The sequence below is a fragment of the Lissotriton vulgaris genome, chromosome 7 (assembly GCF_964263255.1).
Source record: "Lissotriton vulgaris chromosome 7, aLisVul1.2, whole genome shotgun sequence".
Lineage (NCBI taxonomy): Eukaryota > Metazoa > Chordata > Amphibia > Caudata > Salamandridae > Lissotriton > Lissotriton vulgaris.
Window position 1 is genome coordinate 120194421 of NC_141695.1, and position 15712 is coordinate 120210132.

The 15712-nt window shown below is 47.6% G+C and overlaps 1 protein-coding gene across 1 annotated transcript in view; it reads right to left on the minus strand.

The window, feature by feature from the left end:
• The window catches only part of LOC147700969 (uncharacterized), a 99410-nt gene extending 96762 nt beyond the window's left edge, over positions 1-2648 (minus strand). The window contains exon 1 of the mRNA XM_086929797.1: positions 2510-2648. Within this exon, the coding sequence (XP_086785923.1) occupies positions 2510-2521 (12 nt within the window). The 5' untranslated portion in view covers positions 2522-2648. The remainder of the gene's footprint in view (positions 1-2509) is intronic.
• Positions 2649-15712: the final 13064 nt, after the last annotated feature.

Here is a 15712-nt window from a genome sequence, read left to right on the forward strand (position 1 = left end):
TTCAGTCCTGACTGTAGGTATATGCAGTCTCAGGGAGGTGTATTTTGCAATAGGCAGTTGCAGCCGTCATCAAATCTGGGTGCTCAACAAATTTAGCTCCAATTGGGCCTTCAGCAATTTAGAAGTTATAGAGCCACATGGACTTTCAATAAGTCGATAGGTGCAGCACCGACTGTGCCATCAGGAAATAGACGGTTGCAGCCCTGGTTGAGCTTTTAGTATCACAGTCCCTGCCATAAAGCAAGGCAATAGTATGGGGACATCAACAAGCACTAGGGTCCTTCCAGATCACTATGTTACAGTCAATCTTTATCTGGGTGCCACAGCCGCCGCATAGGTGCTTAATCATGCTCTTTCCTGAACAGTGTTTACTTCACTAGCGCCTGGCAAGTTTCTTCCCTCTCTCAGCGGGCAGGAGGCTTCTAGGCACTTCAGGGCAGGTACACAGCTCCTCCAGCAGAGAATCCAGACTTCAGGTGATGTCCGCTCACCTCTGGGAGACTGGCTGTCAGGCAGGCACCAGCCCTGGTTGCACAGTAGTCCTCAGAGTATTCTGCCAAACACTCCCTTCCTTCTTCATAAAGGACTTGGAACCGGAACAAAAAAGGCTGATTGAGATCCCACTTGCATACACAACTTCTAGACAGGGAATGTGGAACCACTGTCTCAAACTATAGAACTGGTGTGAGTCGGTACTTCTTCCAAGTGTCCTTTCAAGGCTGTTCTCCAGAAACAGTCTTTGTGTAATGTGGGAATTCTCACAGCAGGTAGCACTGGGGCGGTCTCCATCCTGGAGTACCCGTAACAGAGGCAAAAGGAGGTGCAAGGTTCCTGCACTGAATTTAATCAGCCCAAATTAAAGAATAAATGTAAATGTAAATGTATATGTAAATGTAAGGTGTTTTGTAGCGCGCTCAATTACTACCGGAGTATCCTGGCGCGAATGACCGCTGGGGAACCCGTCCTGGCTTTCCCTGTGAGATGGTCCCATGCTGGGTATCTCCAAGGTGAAGCCAGGCATCCCCGGCGTCTGTGGGGGGCCGTTGTAGCGATGAGGCAAGCTTAATGCCCAGAGTTACCGAGTGTGATCACTGCCCAAAGTGGGCACCGAGGCGAGAATTATCAGTCCGCTGACCCTGGTCCTCGACCCTGCCGCGTCGGGAATCGAACCCTGGTCCCGGGCCGTTCTCAGCCTCCGGGTCTGCCGCCTCTAACCAGTGAGCCACACCTCGCTACATAATCAGGGTAAGACAAAATGGCAGGTCATGTAGAGATGTACTAACCTTCACAAGAGATTCTGCTATCCCTGCACCCTTACAATCCATCAAATGTCAGAGTTAAGACAGCTCCATGCTAAACAACAAGGTATTATAATAGTTAAAGTCAACCCCATCTCCACTCCCTTACTTCAATGTTACGACCAGTTGCAATATTAATTCTCTAATCCACGGTATGCTACAAAACTGCTCCAAGATCTAAACCCAAGACAGCTCACAGGACAAGTCCTGGACCTCTGATCGTCAAGAAAAGGCCTCTGCGCCAATGTTTACATTACAGTGACGCAAAAGTCAAAGGAAAACGTCAGGATGCGAGATATACATGCAGTTGGGTACCCAGGGCAGGAGAACACGCTAATATAACATAAAAAAGATATTCCTGTCCCAACAGTTGTGTATGGAGAAAGTGAAGTGGGGGAGGTGGTCCTGCTATACTCATTAGCAAGCACATTCCTCACTACAGGTCTCTAGTACATGTTATTATGTCATGGCTAGGATTTTTCCGCACCCTAACACAGATGCCATTATCCTGAATTGACCAGTCGAAGTACTATCTAATATAAGAAACTAACATTAACAAATACAGTAGGTATGACCTTGCCTCAACCTCTCGCCAAAACCCAGTTATCTCTAAAGATGTACCCAGCCCAGATTTCAGAGAGACCACTGGCTAAGCATGTGCTCTAGCGTGTAGACGTTCCATGTTTACTTGTACTGGTTTCTCTTTTCTTTGAGTCAGTAAGGCGTCCGCTAGAATGAATTCAAAAGAAGACATGTGTGTTTTTACTACTGACAATAAAGTTGCTATGGTCGTAAGGATAAAAGCTGGTTGGGACATATCAAAGGTTTTCAAGTACGCCATCTGGTCCCTTTCTCCACATAAATCCGGTACTTGTAGTTTAGTCATTTTCAGTCTACAGCCAAAACCGACTATCTGAACTCATTATACGTGACACATAGGCACACCACGAACGCAAAAAAGTCGCACATATGCACAATGAAACCCTGGCAGCAGTGCAAAACATACTTGTCAGAAGTATCTACAATACCTAAGAGACAACTCCAAGTACTAAGAGACACAAAAATGAAAAGCATCAAAATAACACACCAAACTCCTGCAAACGCCATCACTTCTCCCACATATGACATCACGTTCCATCAAAGTGACGTCATCGTAAACACTACTCCCCCATAACAGACAGTTTCCGCTACGTCGCTTCCGGCAAGCTCACCTGTGATGTCATGGCGCCGGTCACGTACTCATGATGGTGCCTAGTGATTGGGCGGGGACTCGTGTGGGACGGGAATATGTTATACAGGACGTCCTCCGCTCTTTTTTACTTGCAGCGATGGCAGCGGAATACGGACTGCTTTTCCTCCCCTCTTTGTTGCCGAGAAAGCGGTGCAAAACTAGAAGAGGGGGGAAAACACTGTCGCTACGGTGGCCGTTGCTGGTCATACAAATGGCAAAACGACCACAGCAGGCTACGCATGCGCAGAGCAGAGGAGCTGCCATCTTGGTGTAACATCTCAAAGTACAAGGCGCGCGCACTAGCTTCTCTCGCATATTTTGTCGCGGCTTCCCAGAATCTTTGGTGCATCTTTGGTGTGATTAGAGACGCCGCGGCTACGCCATCTTTGTACAACCAACTCACAGCTTTAAAAGTAGGGCTCCCGGTTTTTATCGTATTTATGTTTCTGCCATTTCCGACTGCATTTATCCATATTTATTTTCTGCTAATTTTATCTGCATGTACCCATAATTATTTTGAGTTTTGTGGAAACTGTAAGTTAAAATTAGCATATTTCATAAATGCCAACATTTCAGAAGAGCAAAGTGGGAGATTAAAAAAAAAAAAATCGGGAGAATGGAGGCTTGAATCTGGTTACTGTCATGAATGGGCTTTGGAAGTGTGCTTCTGCAGGATCGTACATTTGAAACCCAAATTGTTCTTACCATTCAGAAGCATGGAGCACAATGGTAGGCAGAGAGAGGATGATGCAAGTGTTGTGCACTGACCTGGCAGGTTGCTGGCAGTGCTTACATACCCCCGCCCCCTGGCAGCCCGGGCTGAAACAGGTTTCCGGGCACACACACAGCCGCCAGAGTACTTCACAGACCATTCGCTTGTTAATGAGGCTTTGTTGGTTTTTCACCCCTTCTAGAGCCCCAGCATCGCCTCTCTGACTATTGCTAGAAGAATCAGCATGTTTACAATACCAAGCCCTGTCAGCTGAAACCCCTGAGGAATCGTGTTTTTGCTTGCAGAATCGGGAGGCGGGAGACTAGCCTTGAAATCGGTAGTCTCCCGCCTGAATTGGGAGGGTTGGCATGGCTGATATTTCCACATTTATTTAACTCTCCTATTCCTCCCCCCTCACAGTATGCCCCCGCATCACTTCAGCCCTACCTCTCGCTGATACACTCCTCGTCCAATCCGCACCATCCTGGTACTCCAATCTCTTCTCCTCCCCCATATTCCTTCCTGTCACTCCCCTTTTTAGTCCACCTCTCCTCCAACCTTCTTCCCCAGTTAACTTTCCCTACATGCCCCTTATGCCTCCCACCCTCTCTTTTTTACCCCCTCCCCCCTCGTTATTCACCCCGATTTCTCCACAAACCCACTGCACCTCTCTCCTCCCTCCAACTCCTCCAGCAATGCTGTGCTACTCCCTTTCCCCCCTTGGTAACCCTTTCCCTTTCCCTTTCCCTCCCTCGGGCCCAGCAGAACCACTTCCCTTCTTCAACTTCCCTTTCTCTCAACCCCACTCACTCTACCAGATGCCCTTTCCCTCACAGCCACCTCTCCTAGCTGACAGGACCTCTACAACCACCTTGCCTCGTTTTCTCCCAAACCTCCTACATTCCCATGACTCCACACAGTCCTCCCCTCTCCTTCCACCTTACCGTCTTGTTCCGCACCCATCTCCCCCTAAATATGTCCTTATTTCTCTCCCTCTTGCAACGCTAACAAAGACAACTCTCCCTTCACCTCCGATTCACCAACTCCTGCTCTCAACCTCCAGCTTTCCCCACTCTTGAACCCTACACCCCAACTTACCTCCTGTCCCTCCACCTCTCCCTGCCTTCCACCACCAATTCCACTCCCTCCTGTTTCCATCGAGCCACCCAACCGTCCGTGCTCTGCCTTACTCTTTCTGGAAAATAAGCTAGGCTCTCTTATCACCTCCATCTCTCAGCTCGGAGCTGCCATTTCACTTTTAAGCTCCAAGATTTCCGCCTTTCCATACACCTCTACTCCTTCCCAACTTCCCACGAGATGCACCTCGCCCACTCACCCCAATACAGCCAAGCTCAACCTGTCGTCTGAAAACGTAGTTAACTCACACAAGCCCTTGAACGCCACCCTTCTTCAAATTGCATCCCCTAGTAACCCTACTATCTACACTATTCTGACAATCACCCTTCCGAGCCCAAGTGCCCCCGTCACCAAAACAGTCTTGACAGAGCTGCGCTGTCTGCTCCACAGCTGCAGATCTGCAGTAAAACACAAACTTGAAATCTCCGATACCATCAACTTTCACAATATTGACATGATCTTCCTTACAGAGACCTGGTTCAACAATACCTCTCACTCCATGTTTGATCTCCTATTACCCACAGGCTATTCGACATTTAGGAATGACATAACTGACAACATTGGGGGAGGTGTTGTAGTCATCTTTAGAAACTCCCTTCAACTTTAGGCTTCTCCTATCAGCTCCTTCCACACCTTTGAATGCCTTTCAATTGCACCACCGCTCACACCTCAGATTCCATGTCATTTACCGCCCGCCTGGTAGTGGCCCTTCGTTTATGGAGGAACTCAAGACCAATACTCGCGAATATTATTATTATTATTATTCTGAGTTTTGTATAGCGCCTGGTTACCAATAGGCATCCCAGCGCTTATCAGAACATAACACTGCTAAAAGAATGCAGGGATTAAGCGGAGAACAAAAAGGTTTTTAAAAGTTTACGAAACCTGAGAAGGCTGGCTTCCGAGCGCAGTTGTAGGGGCAATGAGTTCCACAAGGAGCCCACATTTATTGAAAACCTTCTGCCACCAGTTCTTGCCCTTTTCACCCTGCCAACCTGAAGGAGGTGTTGGTGGTCAGAGCGAAGAGAGCGAGAGGCCTTGTAGGGCTGGACCATCTCCTCCAGAATAGGTGGACCTACCCCGTGCAGAACTTTGTGGGCAATTCAGAGTGACTTGAATTTCACCCTGTCCCTCACAGTGAGCCAGTGCAGTGCCCTCAACGCCGGGCGGGTAGATTGACGCCTAGGGAGACCCGTCAAAAGCCTGGCAGCCGCGTTCTGCACTTGCTGCAGTCTGTTCAGGGTAGATTCGGGTGCGCCCAGGAATAGCGCATTGCTGAAATCCAGCCGCGAGATGATAAGTCCCTGGATGAGAAGCCTTCGAGTGGCCACTGGGAGCAGGGGCAGAATCTTCTGGGCTGAACGGAGCAGGCCAAAGCACACGCCAGCAGTCTTTTTGGCGTGGGTTTTAAACGATAGGTCCTGCTCCAGCCATACCCCCAAGCTCTTGATCTCCTGCTTGGGGGGAGGCATCGGTCCCAGACAGTCTGGCCAGCTGCTGGGGGACAAAGATGGAGAGGAGTTCCCCAGCAGCATCAGTTCCGTTTTGGAGCCGTTTAACTTTAGGGCTGAGCTGCACATCCACGTGTAGATCTTTTCAAGACACGTGTGCAGCCGGTCGGGATGGTACGCCGGCTGGGAAAGGCCTACCACCAGCTGAGTATCATCAGCGTAACTGATGATTTTAATACCCAGCGGCCGTACCACACTCTCCAGGGGGGCCATGTAAATGTTGAATAAGGTAGGGCTCAATGAAGAGCCCTGTGGCACACCACACTGGAGAGGGGTAGAGGCTGATTTTTCCTGGCCTTCCCACACCTCAAATGTACGACCTTCCAGGAAGGAGGCGAACCATTTGAGGGCCAAACCCGTGACCCCCACCCCCGACAGCTGTTGGAGAAGCACCTGATGGTCCACGGTGTCAAAAGCAGCGCTGAGGTCCAGGAGGATCACTGCCACGGATCCCCCCGAATCCAGCATGCTCCTCGCATTCTCCACGACCGCCAGCAGGGCGGTGTCGGTCCCCTGACCGGGGCGAAAACCCGTTTGGGAGTTGCCCAGGAGGGAATTGGCTTCCAAGAAGTTGGAAAGGCGGCTATTCACCAGCTTCTCAGCCACCTTACTGATACCCGGCAGCAAAGAGATAGGCCGAAAGTTGGCGAGATCGGCGGGATCGAGGTTAGGCTTTTTCAAAAGAGCCTTAACCACCGCCTCTTTCCAACTGGGGGGGACCACCCCATGGGCGAGAGACAGTTTTATCAAGTTCGTCACAGGGCCGACGATAGTGGATGACACCTGTTTAAGATATTTAATAGGTGCTGGGTCTTTCGGGGAGCCGCTCTTCATAGATCTCAGCACCGACAAGACTTCCTCCTTAGTGACTGGACCGAGGGAGGCCAGCTCCACCAATTGTAGCTCAAGTTGAGAGCTGGGATTGTCCTCCAAGGAGGAGACCTCACCTAGCCGGGGAAGGGAAGCAATATGTTGTCGATTTTGCTTTTAAAAAACGAGGCCAATTCTGTGCATTTTTTGCGAGGGTCCTCGTGGAAAACCTGAGGATCGGGGGCATTGAGTAGCTCCTTAATGACCCTGAATGACTCTTTGGAAGAGTTGGCCGCAGAGCCAATGCGCTCTTCAAAGAATCCTGATTTTGCCACCCGAATAGCGGATTTATACCTGCTCAGGGCCGCACGATATTCTTTGCGACTCGCCTCACTCCAGTCTCTCCTCCAGGACCGCTCTAGCCTCTTGCATCCTTTCCTCAGGGTTCTTAATTCTGATGAATACCAAGGTGCCGAGCCCACTCTCTTCCCCCTCGTAAGTTGTTTCTTTTTGGGTAGGAGAGTGTCCAGAGAATCCACGAGCCAGGTATGGAAGTGCGCGTCAGCGACTATCGGGTTAGCTCCCTGAGGCGGCTGCGTGGCCTCCAGGTGTGCCGCCCAGGTGTCAACTGGGAGCCTCGACCAGGCTCTCTCCAGGGTGTGAACCCGTGGGACCACCGCAGCTCGGCTGTCGAATTGCCATGACGCGGACACCAAATAATGGTCTGTCCAAGGTAGGGCAAGAGCCGGAGATGGAGTAAGATGGTCCAGATTAGAAAGTAAGGGATCAAGCAGGTGGCCCTTCTCATGGGTCGCGCCCGAGTTGGCCAAATTGATTCCAAAAGATTTGAGATCATCGAGCAAATCGACTCCTGTGGCATTAGCGGGGTCCTCAAGATGGATATTAAAATCTCCGAGAACAACAAAGTTGGCAGTTGAAGAGGCAAGAAGTGCAGTAATTTCCAAGAGAGAGTTAGGGAAACTACCCAAGGGTCCGGGAGGACGATAGATCAACAAGCCTACCAAAGACACTGTAGGTGACAACCGAAGGGAGAACTGTAAGCTCTCACAATCAGTCACCCCTCCGTTCTGAATCTTACAAGCGAGCGTGTCTCTGTAGAGAACTGCAATTCCTCCTCCCCTCCCTTTAGGTCTATCAAGGTGGAGTATGTGAAAGCCTGGGGGGAGTGCTCTGACCATGTCAGGGCCAGAGCTGGGGGAGAGCCAGGTCTCAGTGAGAAACAACACATCGAGCTCGTGGTCTAGGATAAGCGAATTGATTTCAATGGCATGGCTCGGCAAGGACCGGCAGTTTAGTAAGGCCATGGAAAGAACAGATTTCACAGCCACTGAATTGTGGCCGGAGGAGCAAGCTCTACACGGTAAAAATGGAATGGTCCCCATCTGTGCAAAGCTACAACTAGTAGGGTGGGGCGGACGTAAGGCGATAAGGGCGTCTCTCCCATATTGGAACCTGGTGGTGAAAGGCGTCAGTGAGTGAGGCATGGTGGCAGGCCCTAGGCCCGCCTGGGCACGGACGGGCGCAGACGGGCGCAGACGGGCAGGACTCTGGCACGACTCCGGCGCAGGTCCGGCGCGTCCGCTGGTCGCGTCCGCTGCGCGGAGCCATTAATGCCTGTTTTTATAGTGTTTGTCTATGGCCTCCCCAACCCAGCCCGACCCAAGATGGCCGCCAAAACCGGCGGGACCGGAGCTGCAGGGAGGGGGGAAAGAAGATTTTTAAAGCGCTGCTGAGCGCTGGGGGGTCTCTACACACTGCTACTGCCTAAGTAATGCAATTAGCAAGTACAAGTGTCGAACGAGTAAAATCACGAAAATGCAATTAAAATTAAAGGAAAAGCAAGAGACCTCCCGGCTTCCGCCTCAGGAGGGGAAAGGTGTGTGCAAAAGTCTGATGTAACAAGTGACAATCAGACCTTCGTGGGTGACTTCAATCTCCACTGCGGTGCACCGCATGACTCTTCTGCAAACTCGCTGGCCACCTTCCTCTCTGCAAACAATCTTATCTAACACTGCACAGAACCAACACACTCTAAGGGCTCAATCCTGGACCTTGTTATTTCTAAAGCAGGCATTTTTTCTATCACTACCCCTATTCGTGTAGACTGGTCTGACCTCCTCCTCATCCCATTGTCTCTTCACCTATCACACGCCATAACTCTTGGCCAACCTAAGAGGGCTACCTCCTGGTTCCTTGATGCTAAAAATATTGATGTCGGTCCCCTCTGTGAATCAGCTTTGTTATCACTTCCAAGGCTAGACCCGAATCTAGATGTTGACAAACTAACCTCCCAATGCCTCACAGTCCTTGCAGCCAAAATCAATAACGTTGCTCCACTCAAAAGAGAAAAGATAAGGCCCACTCCCTCAGCTCCTTGGTTCAACAAATCCCTCCATGAAGAAAGGAAGCAGCTAAGATTCCTGTAGAAACAATGGAGGCAAGTGCCCTCTACTGATAATTTGGCAACGCTTCGTTCAGCAAGATCCAAGTACCACAAGCACATCTTCCTTGGGAAAGCATTACACTTCAAAACCCTTCTTGACTCAGCCAAAAATAGACCCAAAAAAATATTTGATCTCATCAAGAATCCTAACTGGCAAGCAGAGAAACGAAACCTCTACAATAGACCAGGTATTTAGGCTCCGGCTCCTCTACTGGAAATCGGTGAAGTCTGTACGAAGGAGTCTATATCTGGTCTTTGTTGACCTGCGTAGTGCCTTTGACATGGTCCCCAGAGAAGCTCTCTGGAGGGTGTTGTGGGAATTGGGGCTTCCCCACTATCTTCTAGAAATAATAAAACGCCTCCATGAAGGGAACTATGCTAGAGTTAGATATGGGAAAAATGGGGACCTCACCACTCCGATTCCAGTAAACGGGAGTGAGACAGGGGTGCATTTTAGCCCCTACACTCTTCTGCATATACATCAATGGATTGGTGCATGCCCTGGGCCAATGTAAGAACATCGATGCCCCAAGGTTGGCCCAGGGACATGTGCCGGCATTGATGTTTGCAGACGATACGCTGCTTCTCTCTAAATCCCCTATGGGGCGACAAAGAATTTTGGATGGATTTTTAAATTTTTGTAAGGACCGGGGCTTGGAGATCAATGTCCAAAAAACTAAGTATATGGTCTTCAATCCCCTTAGATCAACCCATCCTGGCCCCCACTTGAATGGAGTCCCACTAGAAAGAGTTCAGGAATTTCAGTATATGGGGGTTACTTTGAACGAAAACATGCTCTGCGGACCTCAGTTAACTAAGGCAAACCTTAAATTAACTCAAACTTCGGGGGGACAGGCTAAATTCTTTAGACATACGCACTGTAAACCTCTAAGTCCTGTGATAGAAATTTACAAAACACAGTTAAGAAGTGCTACTCTTCATAGTGCGGAGCTATGGGGCCATTCCAACATCAACTCGATTATGACTACCGAGAACAAGTTTCTCAGGCAAATAGTTGGGCTCCCAGTGAGCTCTCCTTTAACCCCGCTGCGCCTAGATCTTGGTGTCAGACCTATCACTCATGAGGTTGGTTGAAGGCCACTCCTCTATTGGTGAAGGATATGGACAACTCCTGAACTAGCCATATTTAAAAAAGAGTTAATCGAGATTCTTAGTTTACCTGGGAGCTGGAGTTATCTGTGGATAGCCTATATTAAACAAACTTTGTTCGCTTTAGGCTATGGTGATCTTTGGGAAAATCCGAGTAGTACTTGTTTTAGAATCACACGTAAGAAACTGATTGGAAGATATTGGGATGGGCACCTAAGGAATTTGTACACAGGCCCTGGGGCTGGTACCAGGACATCTGCCTTTCTGGAGGTTAAATGCACATATGCCATGGAATTTGTACTTGATGTGATTCAACCAACTCTTGCTAGGACACTTTTCCTGCAGTTTCGACATGGATGTCTCCCGCTCCATGATGTGACAAATAAATGGACAAATGGTCTGAAAAAGGGTTGTCCTGCATGTACTGCCAAAGAAGAGACTGACATACATGTGCTGTTCTTCTGTGAGGGTTATCGTATAATACGGCAGTATGAGCTAATTAATTTATGCAGGAATCTGGGCTCTCGTCGATGTATGGAAGTATGTAGACTTTTAAAAACAAACACTGATTTGCCCATTGTTTATGCAATCTCTAGGTGTCTATATCGCATGTGGTGTAGGACAAAACTTCTCAAATCGCAATGGTCTCTTTTTTAACCTATGTAAATATTTTATTACTATTTTTATTCTGATTTACTGTGGATTTAAATGGAATTTGATATTATGTAGAATGCATTTTACCTTCAATTTGTCTCTTTTATGGCATTTCGCCGAAATAAAGATATTGTGACTGACTGACTGACTGACTACTGTAATTCTCTTCTTACTGGCCTCCCCAAATCCCACTTGTCCCCCCTTAGATCTGTTCTCCATTCAGCAGCTCGTTTCATTTATGGGGCTAAAAGAAGCGACCACATCACACCGATGTTATCCACCCTCCGCTGGCTCCCATCGAGGCTAGAGCTATCGACAAGACTGCCTGTATCACCCAAAAAACGCTTGCACTCCTCCTCTCCTCGCTACCTGGTGAATTAACTGAAACTCTCTGGAGGCTCTAGACCATCACGTAATGCGGAAAATCTACTGCTTGAACCTCCCACTTTCAAGAAGGAAAGATCGATGGCCCAATCCTTTTCAGGCAACGCAGTGAGAATCTGGAACTCACTTCCGCCTCAGCTCCGGACCACCACCTCCTCCCAAGTCTTCAAAACAGACCTCAAAGTTCTCCTCCTCCAAAGACACCTCCAAAAGTAATTCACGCCCTCTCTATTATTTGAAGGAAGACCTCCCATTATGGAAAACTCTATTCTCCATGACTATAGAAGTGCCTTCCCAGTGTGTTCTTGTGGTAGGAGTGTTTGCCATTTATTGCAGTATTATCCTTGTACCTGTGTTTGGTACTCTTTTGTAACATGCAAACGCCACTTTTCTCTTATAACACGCTGTTTGCTACCTCTCACATTTTGTTTGCTTTTGATACTTGCACAAGTGCCACCATTGCCTACGTAACGTTTGTTCTTGTGCCTGAGTGTCTAGCATATATTGCATCATATTACCTCTAATTGTACTTTGTTTTCTCTTGTAACCTGCACACTTGTCACTCTTTCCTCCTGTAATGCATTGTTTGCTACCTCATGTATTTTGTTTGCTCACAATTGTCACTTTTACCTCATGTAACTTAACGTCTGCTTTTGTAATTTGTTTACTTGTAATTTTCTGTTCCTATTGTGAAGCGCTCTGACGCCTTCGGGTAAAGTCTGGGCTATATAAAAACGCATAAACACATAAATAAACTGATAAATATGCACTCATGCTTGAAGGTCTGCTAGGAGTCAGTGCTGTGAGCACCCGCAGAAGATCAGTGTACTTTTATATGAAAAAATGCAAATTTCACTATCAACCTCATGCATATCTACTGCTGTCAAAGCCTCATTACTAAAATTCCTTTCTTTTTAAACCCGCTTATCTATCAACCCACACTTCTATTGGCCTGGCAGTCATGGCAGACAGTATTTATAATTACTCAAAAACCCAATTTCTGTTTTTATGCACATTTAAAAATAAATACAGACAAAAAATAATGTTTTCTGTCTGTATTTATCTGTAAAAATCAGTAAAAACGGAAAACAGGGAGCCTTATTCATAAGTAACCTGCCATACCACATCACATAGCATGCGCAGGAGGGGGGGTTGGTTGCTTGGCGGTAGTCTCGCTAAAACGACCTTCGTTCCGTAGAACGATGCAAGGGGTTGAACAAGATAAAACTGCTTTAAGTTTGTACAACTATTTCCACCATACTTTCAATTAATTTTCCATTTGGAATTCAACTTATTTTTTGGGAAGCTCCTCTCATTTTGACAGGTTAATTGTAACCAGTAAATTTGTGGCTCTATTCATTGCCATTGCCCTTCAGGTAATTTCATCCAATTGGAAGAACGCTAATATGGTCAATACTACGAGTTGGTGGAACCTTTTTTGTTGACATAATAGACATGCTACTGCATCAGTTACCTCTACGTTATATGTGATTAAAAGGATTTATTCTGGTCGACTCTTAATAATTATTTAAATAAAAAGAGAGGCTCCCAGGACACTATAGTGGCCCTCCAGCCTCTATGAACTTTTTCTTTAATATATTAATCATTCTATTCTGTGTTTAGTAACCACATGAATGAATCCTGTATAATAACCACATGAATGAATTTGTTTATTGTTTCAATTTGTCGAAATTTACAAGAGAGACAAGGCGGGAATCTCTCCAACCGCTCGCTTTCTTCAGTCATAGATAGTAACCACATCACAACCAATATTATTATATGAAAAAGGAATATCATATTTAATGTTGATATTTTTCACCTTCCTTTCATTTTCTTGTATCTTTTTTTTTCTTCCTGTCCTTCGTCATAAATTATAAAATATAAAAGGCGATTTGATATGGTACAGAATTATTATATTGTTGTAATTGGTTTACAGTATACCCTGCATTCTTTTTTAATTAATTATTATTTATTGTACCTCTCTTATTGCTTTCTATTTTCACACAGTGCTGTACTTTGCATATTACAAGGAAATACTGTACTTACTTTACTTATTTTAATAAAGCTTCTTTAAACTAAATATAAACTGCCTACATAGCGCTTTAGATGGGACTGTGCTAACCAGTTTAGAATTAAATACGTGTGACGTTCCGGAGAAGGTGCTCTAGATTATAAAGCCTAAAATCCTGGAACGCTTAAACCTGATGTACACTAATATCTGAACTGAACCACAACTGGTTCGGAAGACTTCTCCAAACTCAGGAATTTAATGCTCTTTTTCATCAACAGAGATCGTTGTTTGATTGTGCAGCGTATGATGCATTTCAGTGATAATTCTGCTGCAATGACCCAAGATATCCTGACCATGACCGGTTGTGCAAAATCTAACATATCATGGAGCTTTTGTCTTCCAAGTTTCCAGGGATTTATATTCATAAGTGGTTGATGTGTCATTGATCATATACAAAGAGCAGCTTCTATTCAGACAGTACATATTAACAATCAAGCTGTACATGTGTGAGAGCTCCGCAGGTTGTTTGTACCGCTAGAGTATTTATACTATGAAGAACTCTAATATAAACTCTTTAAGCTGCCTCTTCCTTGATAGGAATTGGTGAACAGATTTTGTGGGAGCACGGACATTCACTCCTTCATAAAGGTTGCAACCTTTATGTGGATAATTTCTCTACAAGAGTCAGGTTGTTTAGTGAGCTGTACAATGCTGGAGCGATATCTTGCGATCCAACGAATACAGGAATGAAAGAAAACTGTGGCCATATGAAGTCAGTATGATCAACACATGGTCCCTGGTATGGTCCTTTCTCTTCTCAGGTAATAGGCCCAGCCATACAGGGAGGGTTAACTTTTTTATTGTGAGAGTTGTGGGAAGGCTGGGTGGTAGGAATTTTGTGGATCTCAAAAGATTCTGGAGCTTTCCATTTCAGAAATGTGGGGTCCCGATCCGGAAATGGACCAGTCTGGTTTCCGGGCTGGCAGGCATGGGGCACGAGGTCTTGCATACTTCGTCACTGCGATGGGTATGGTAGACCTGTGGCGGGCGCACAATCCATCCTTGAGGCATTACACCTTTTATTCGGCATAACATGGTACTTCTCCAGGATAGATCATTTCTTTACCCGGAACGATAAGTTCCGGATCCGTCAACTGGAGCAGGAAAGTAGCCGGATGGAGGGAGACAGTTCGATGGCCTAATGTGAGGATGTGCGCCATATGCTGGCACTGAGACAGCGAGACCTTAGGACCCTGGCAAATGGCGAGGCGTGGGCTTACGCGCTAGCAATCCAACCTAGAGTATATGATGCTTGGGACAAGGCCATGAAGCTCCTGGCGTGGCTGTAATGCAGCGACCGGGATAGATCCTGTGTAACGGGGTGTATGACGAGACGGGGTTGCTTCACTCTACCAGCAATGATATAGCAGAAGTGTTGGAAGGCGGTGACCCCAGGGGTCAAGATGATTCTCCTAACCACCCGGGACCTCCTCTCCCACAATTACTGCCGAGTCTTATCGAGGGGGGAGTCCCCACCGGAGAGGACTGATCGTACACACTGTCGACACACCACACTTATGAGCAGACACCACACCGTGATTCTTTATCAAGAAAGTCTTTATCAAGATTAATTAAAGAGCAATACACAGCGATCGAGGGATCGCGAAAGTCTCGTAACAGGGGAACGGGGAAGCGGGACAGTCTTAGAGGGCCAGCTGGCACGCCACGTACCCGGCGCACAGTTCTCAATCCTCGAACTGGGGGGTACGGGGCTGGCGATGGGACTTGCTGTCCTACTCACTTCGGGTTCAAGCTATTCGTGAAGGTAGCGTCGATGGTCCAGCCGGACCAGAGAGTTCGTTAAGCCGCGACGACGTCAGCAGGGCTTTGGCAGGAGTACTCCGTCGTACTCGGAAGTAGATGGGGCCGCGACAGCGTCAGCAGGGCTCCGATGTTCAAGTCTTGTGCTTCAAGAGGGAGCCGCGACAGCGTCAGCAGGGCCCCGATGGTTCAGTTCCGTAGGTTCTAGGATGAGCCGCGACGTCGTCAGCAGGGCTCGGTGGGTCAGAGTCTGGTCTCCTCGAAATCAGCCGCGATCAGATCAGCAGGGCTTTCTTGTCCAAGATACAACTGCCGACTAGGTGGAAGGCAGGCTGTCTTATAGTCGTCAAGCTCTTTGATGTCCGGACCCTCATAGGCAGGAGGCCGGAGGTCCGAGGGCCAGGCGCCTGATCGTCTGGGCGGTTAGTTCTTTGATGCTTTGGACCATGCGCCCATGGAATCCCAGACGCCCATCAGGACCTGGAGCCAGCTCACTAGGAGGCCCAAGGTGCAATCGAAACCAGCCCCCAGGGATAGTTCAGAGGTGTGAGGGAAACCAGTTCCTCGGA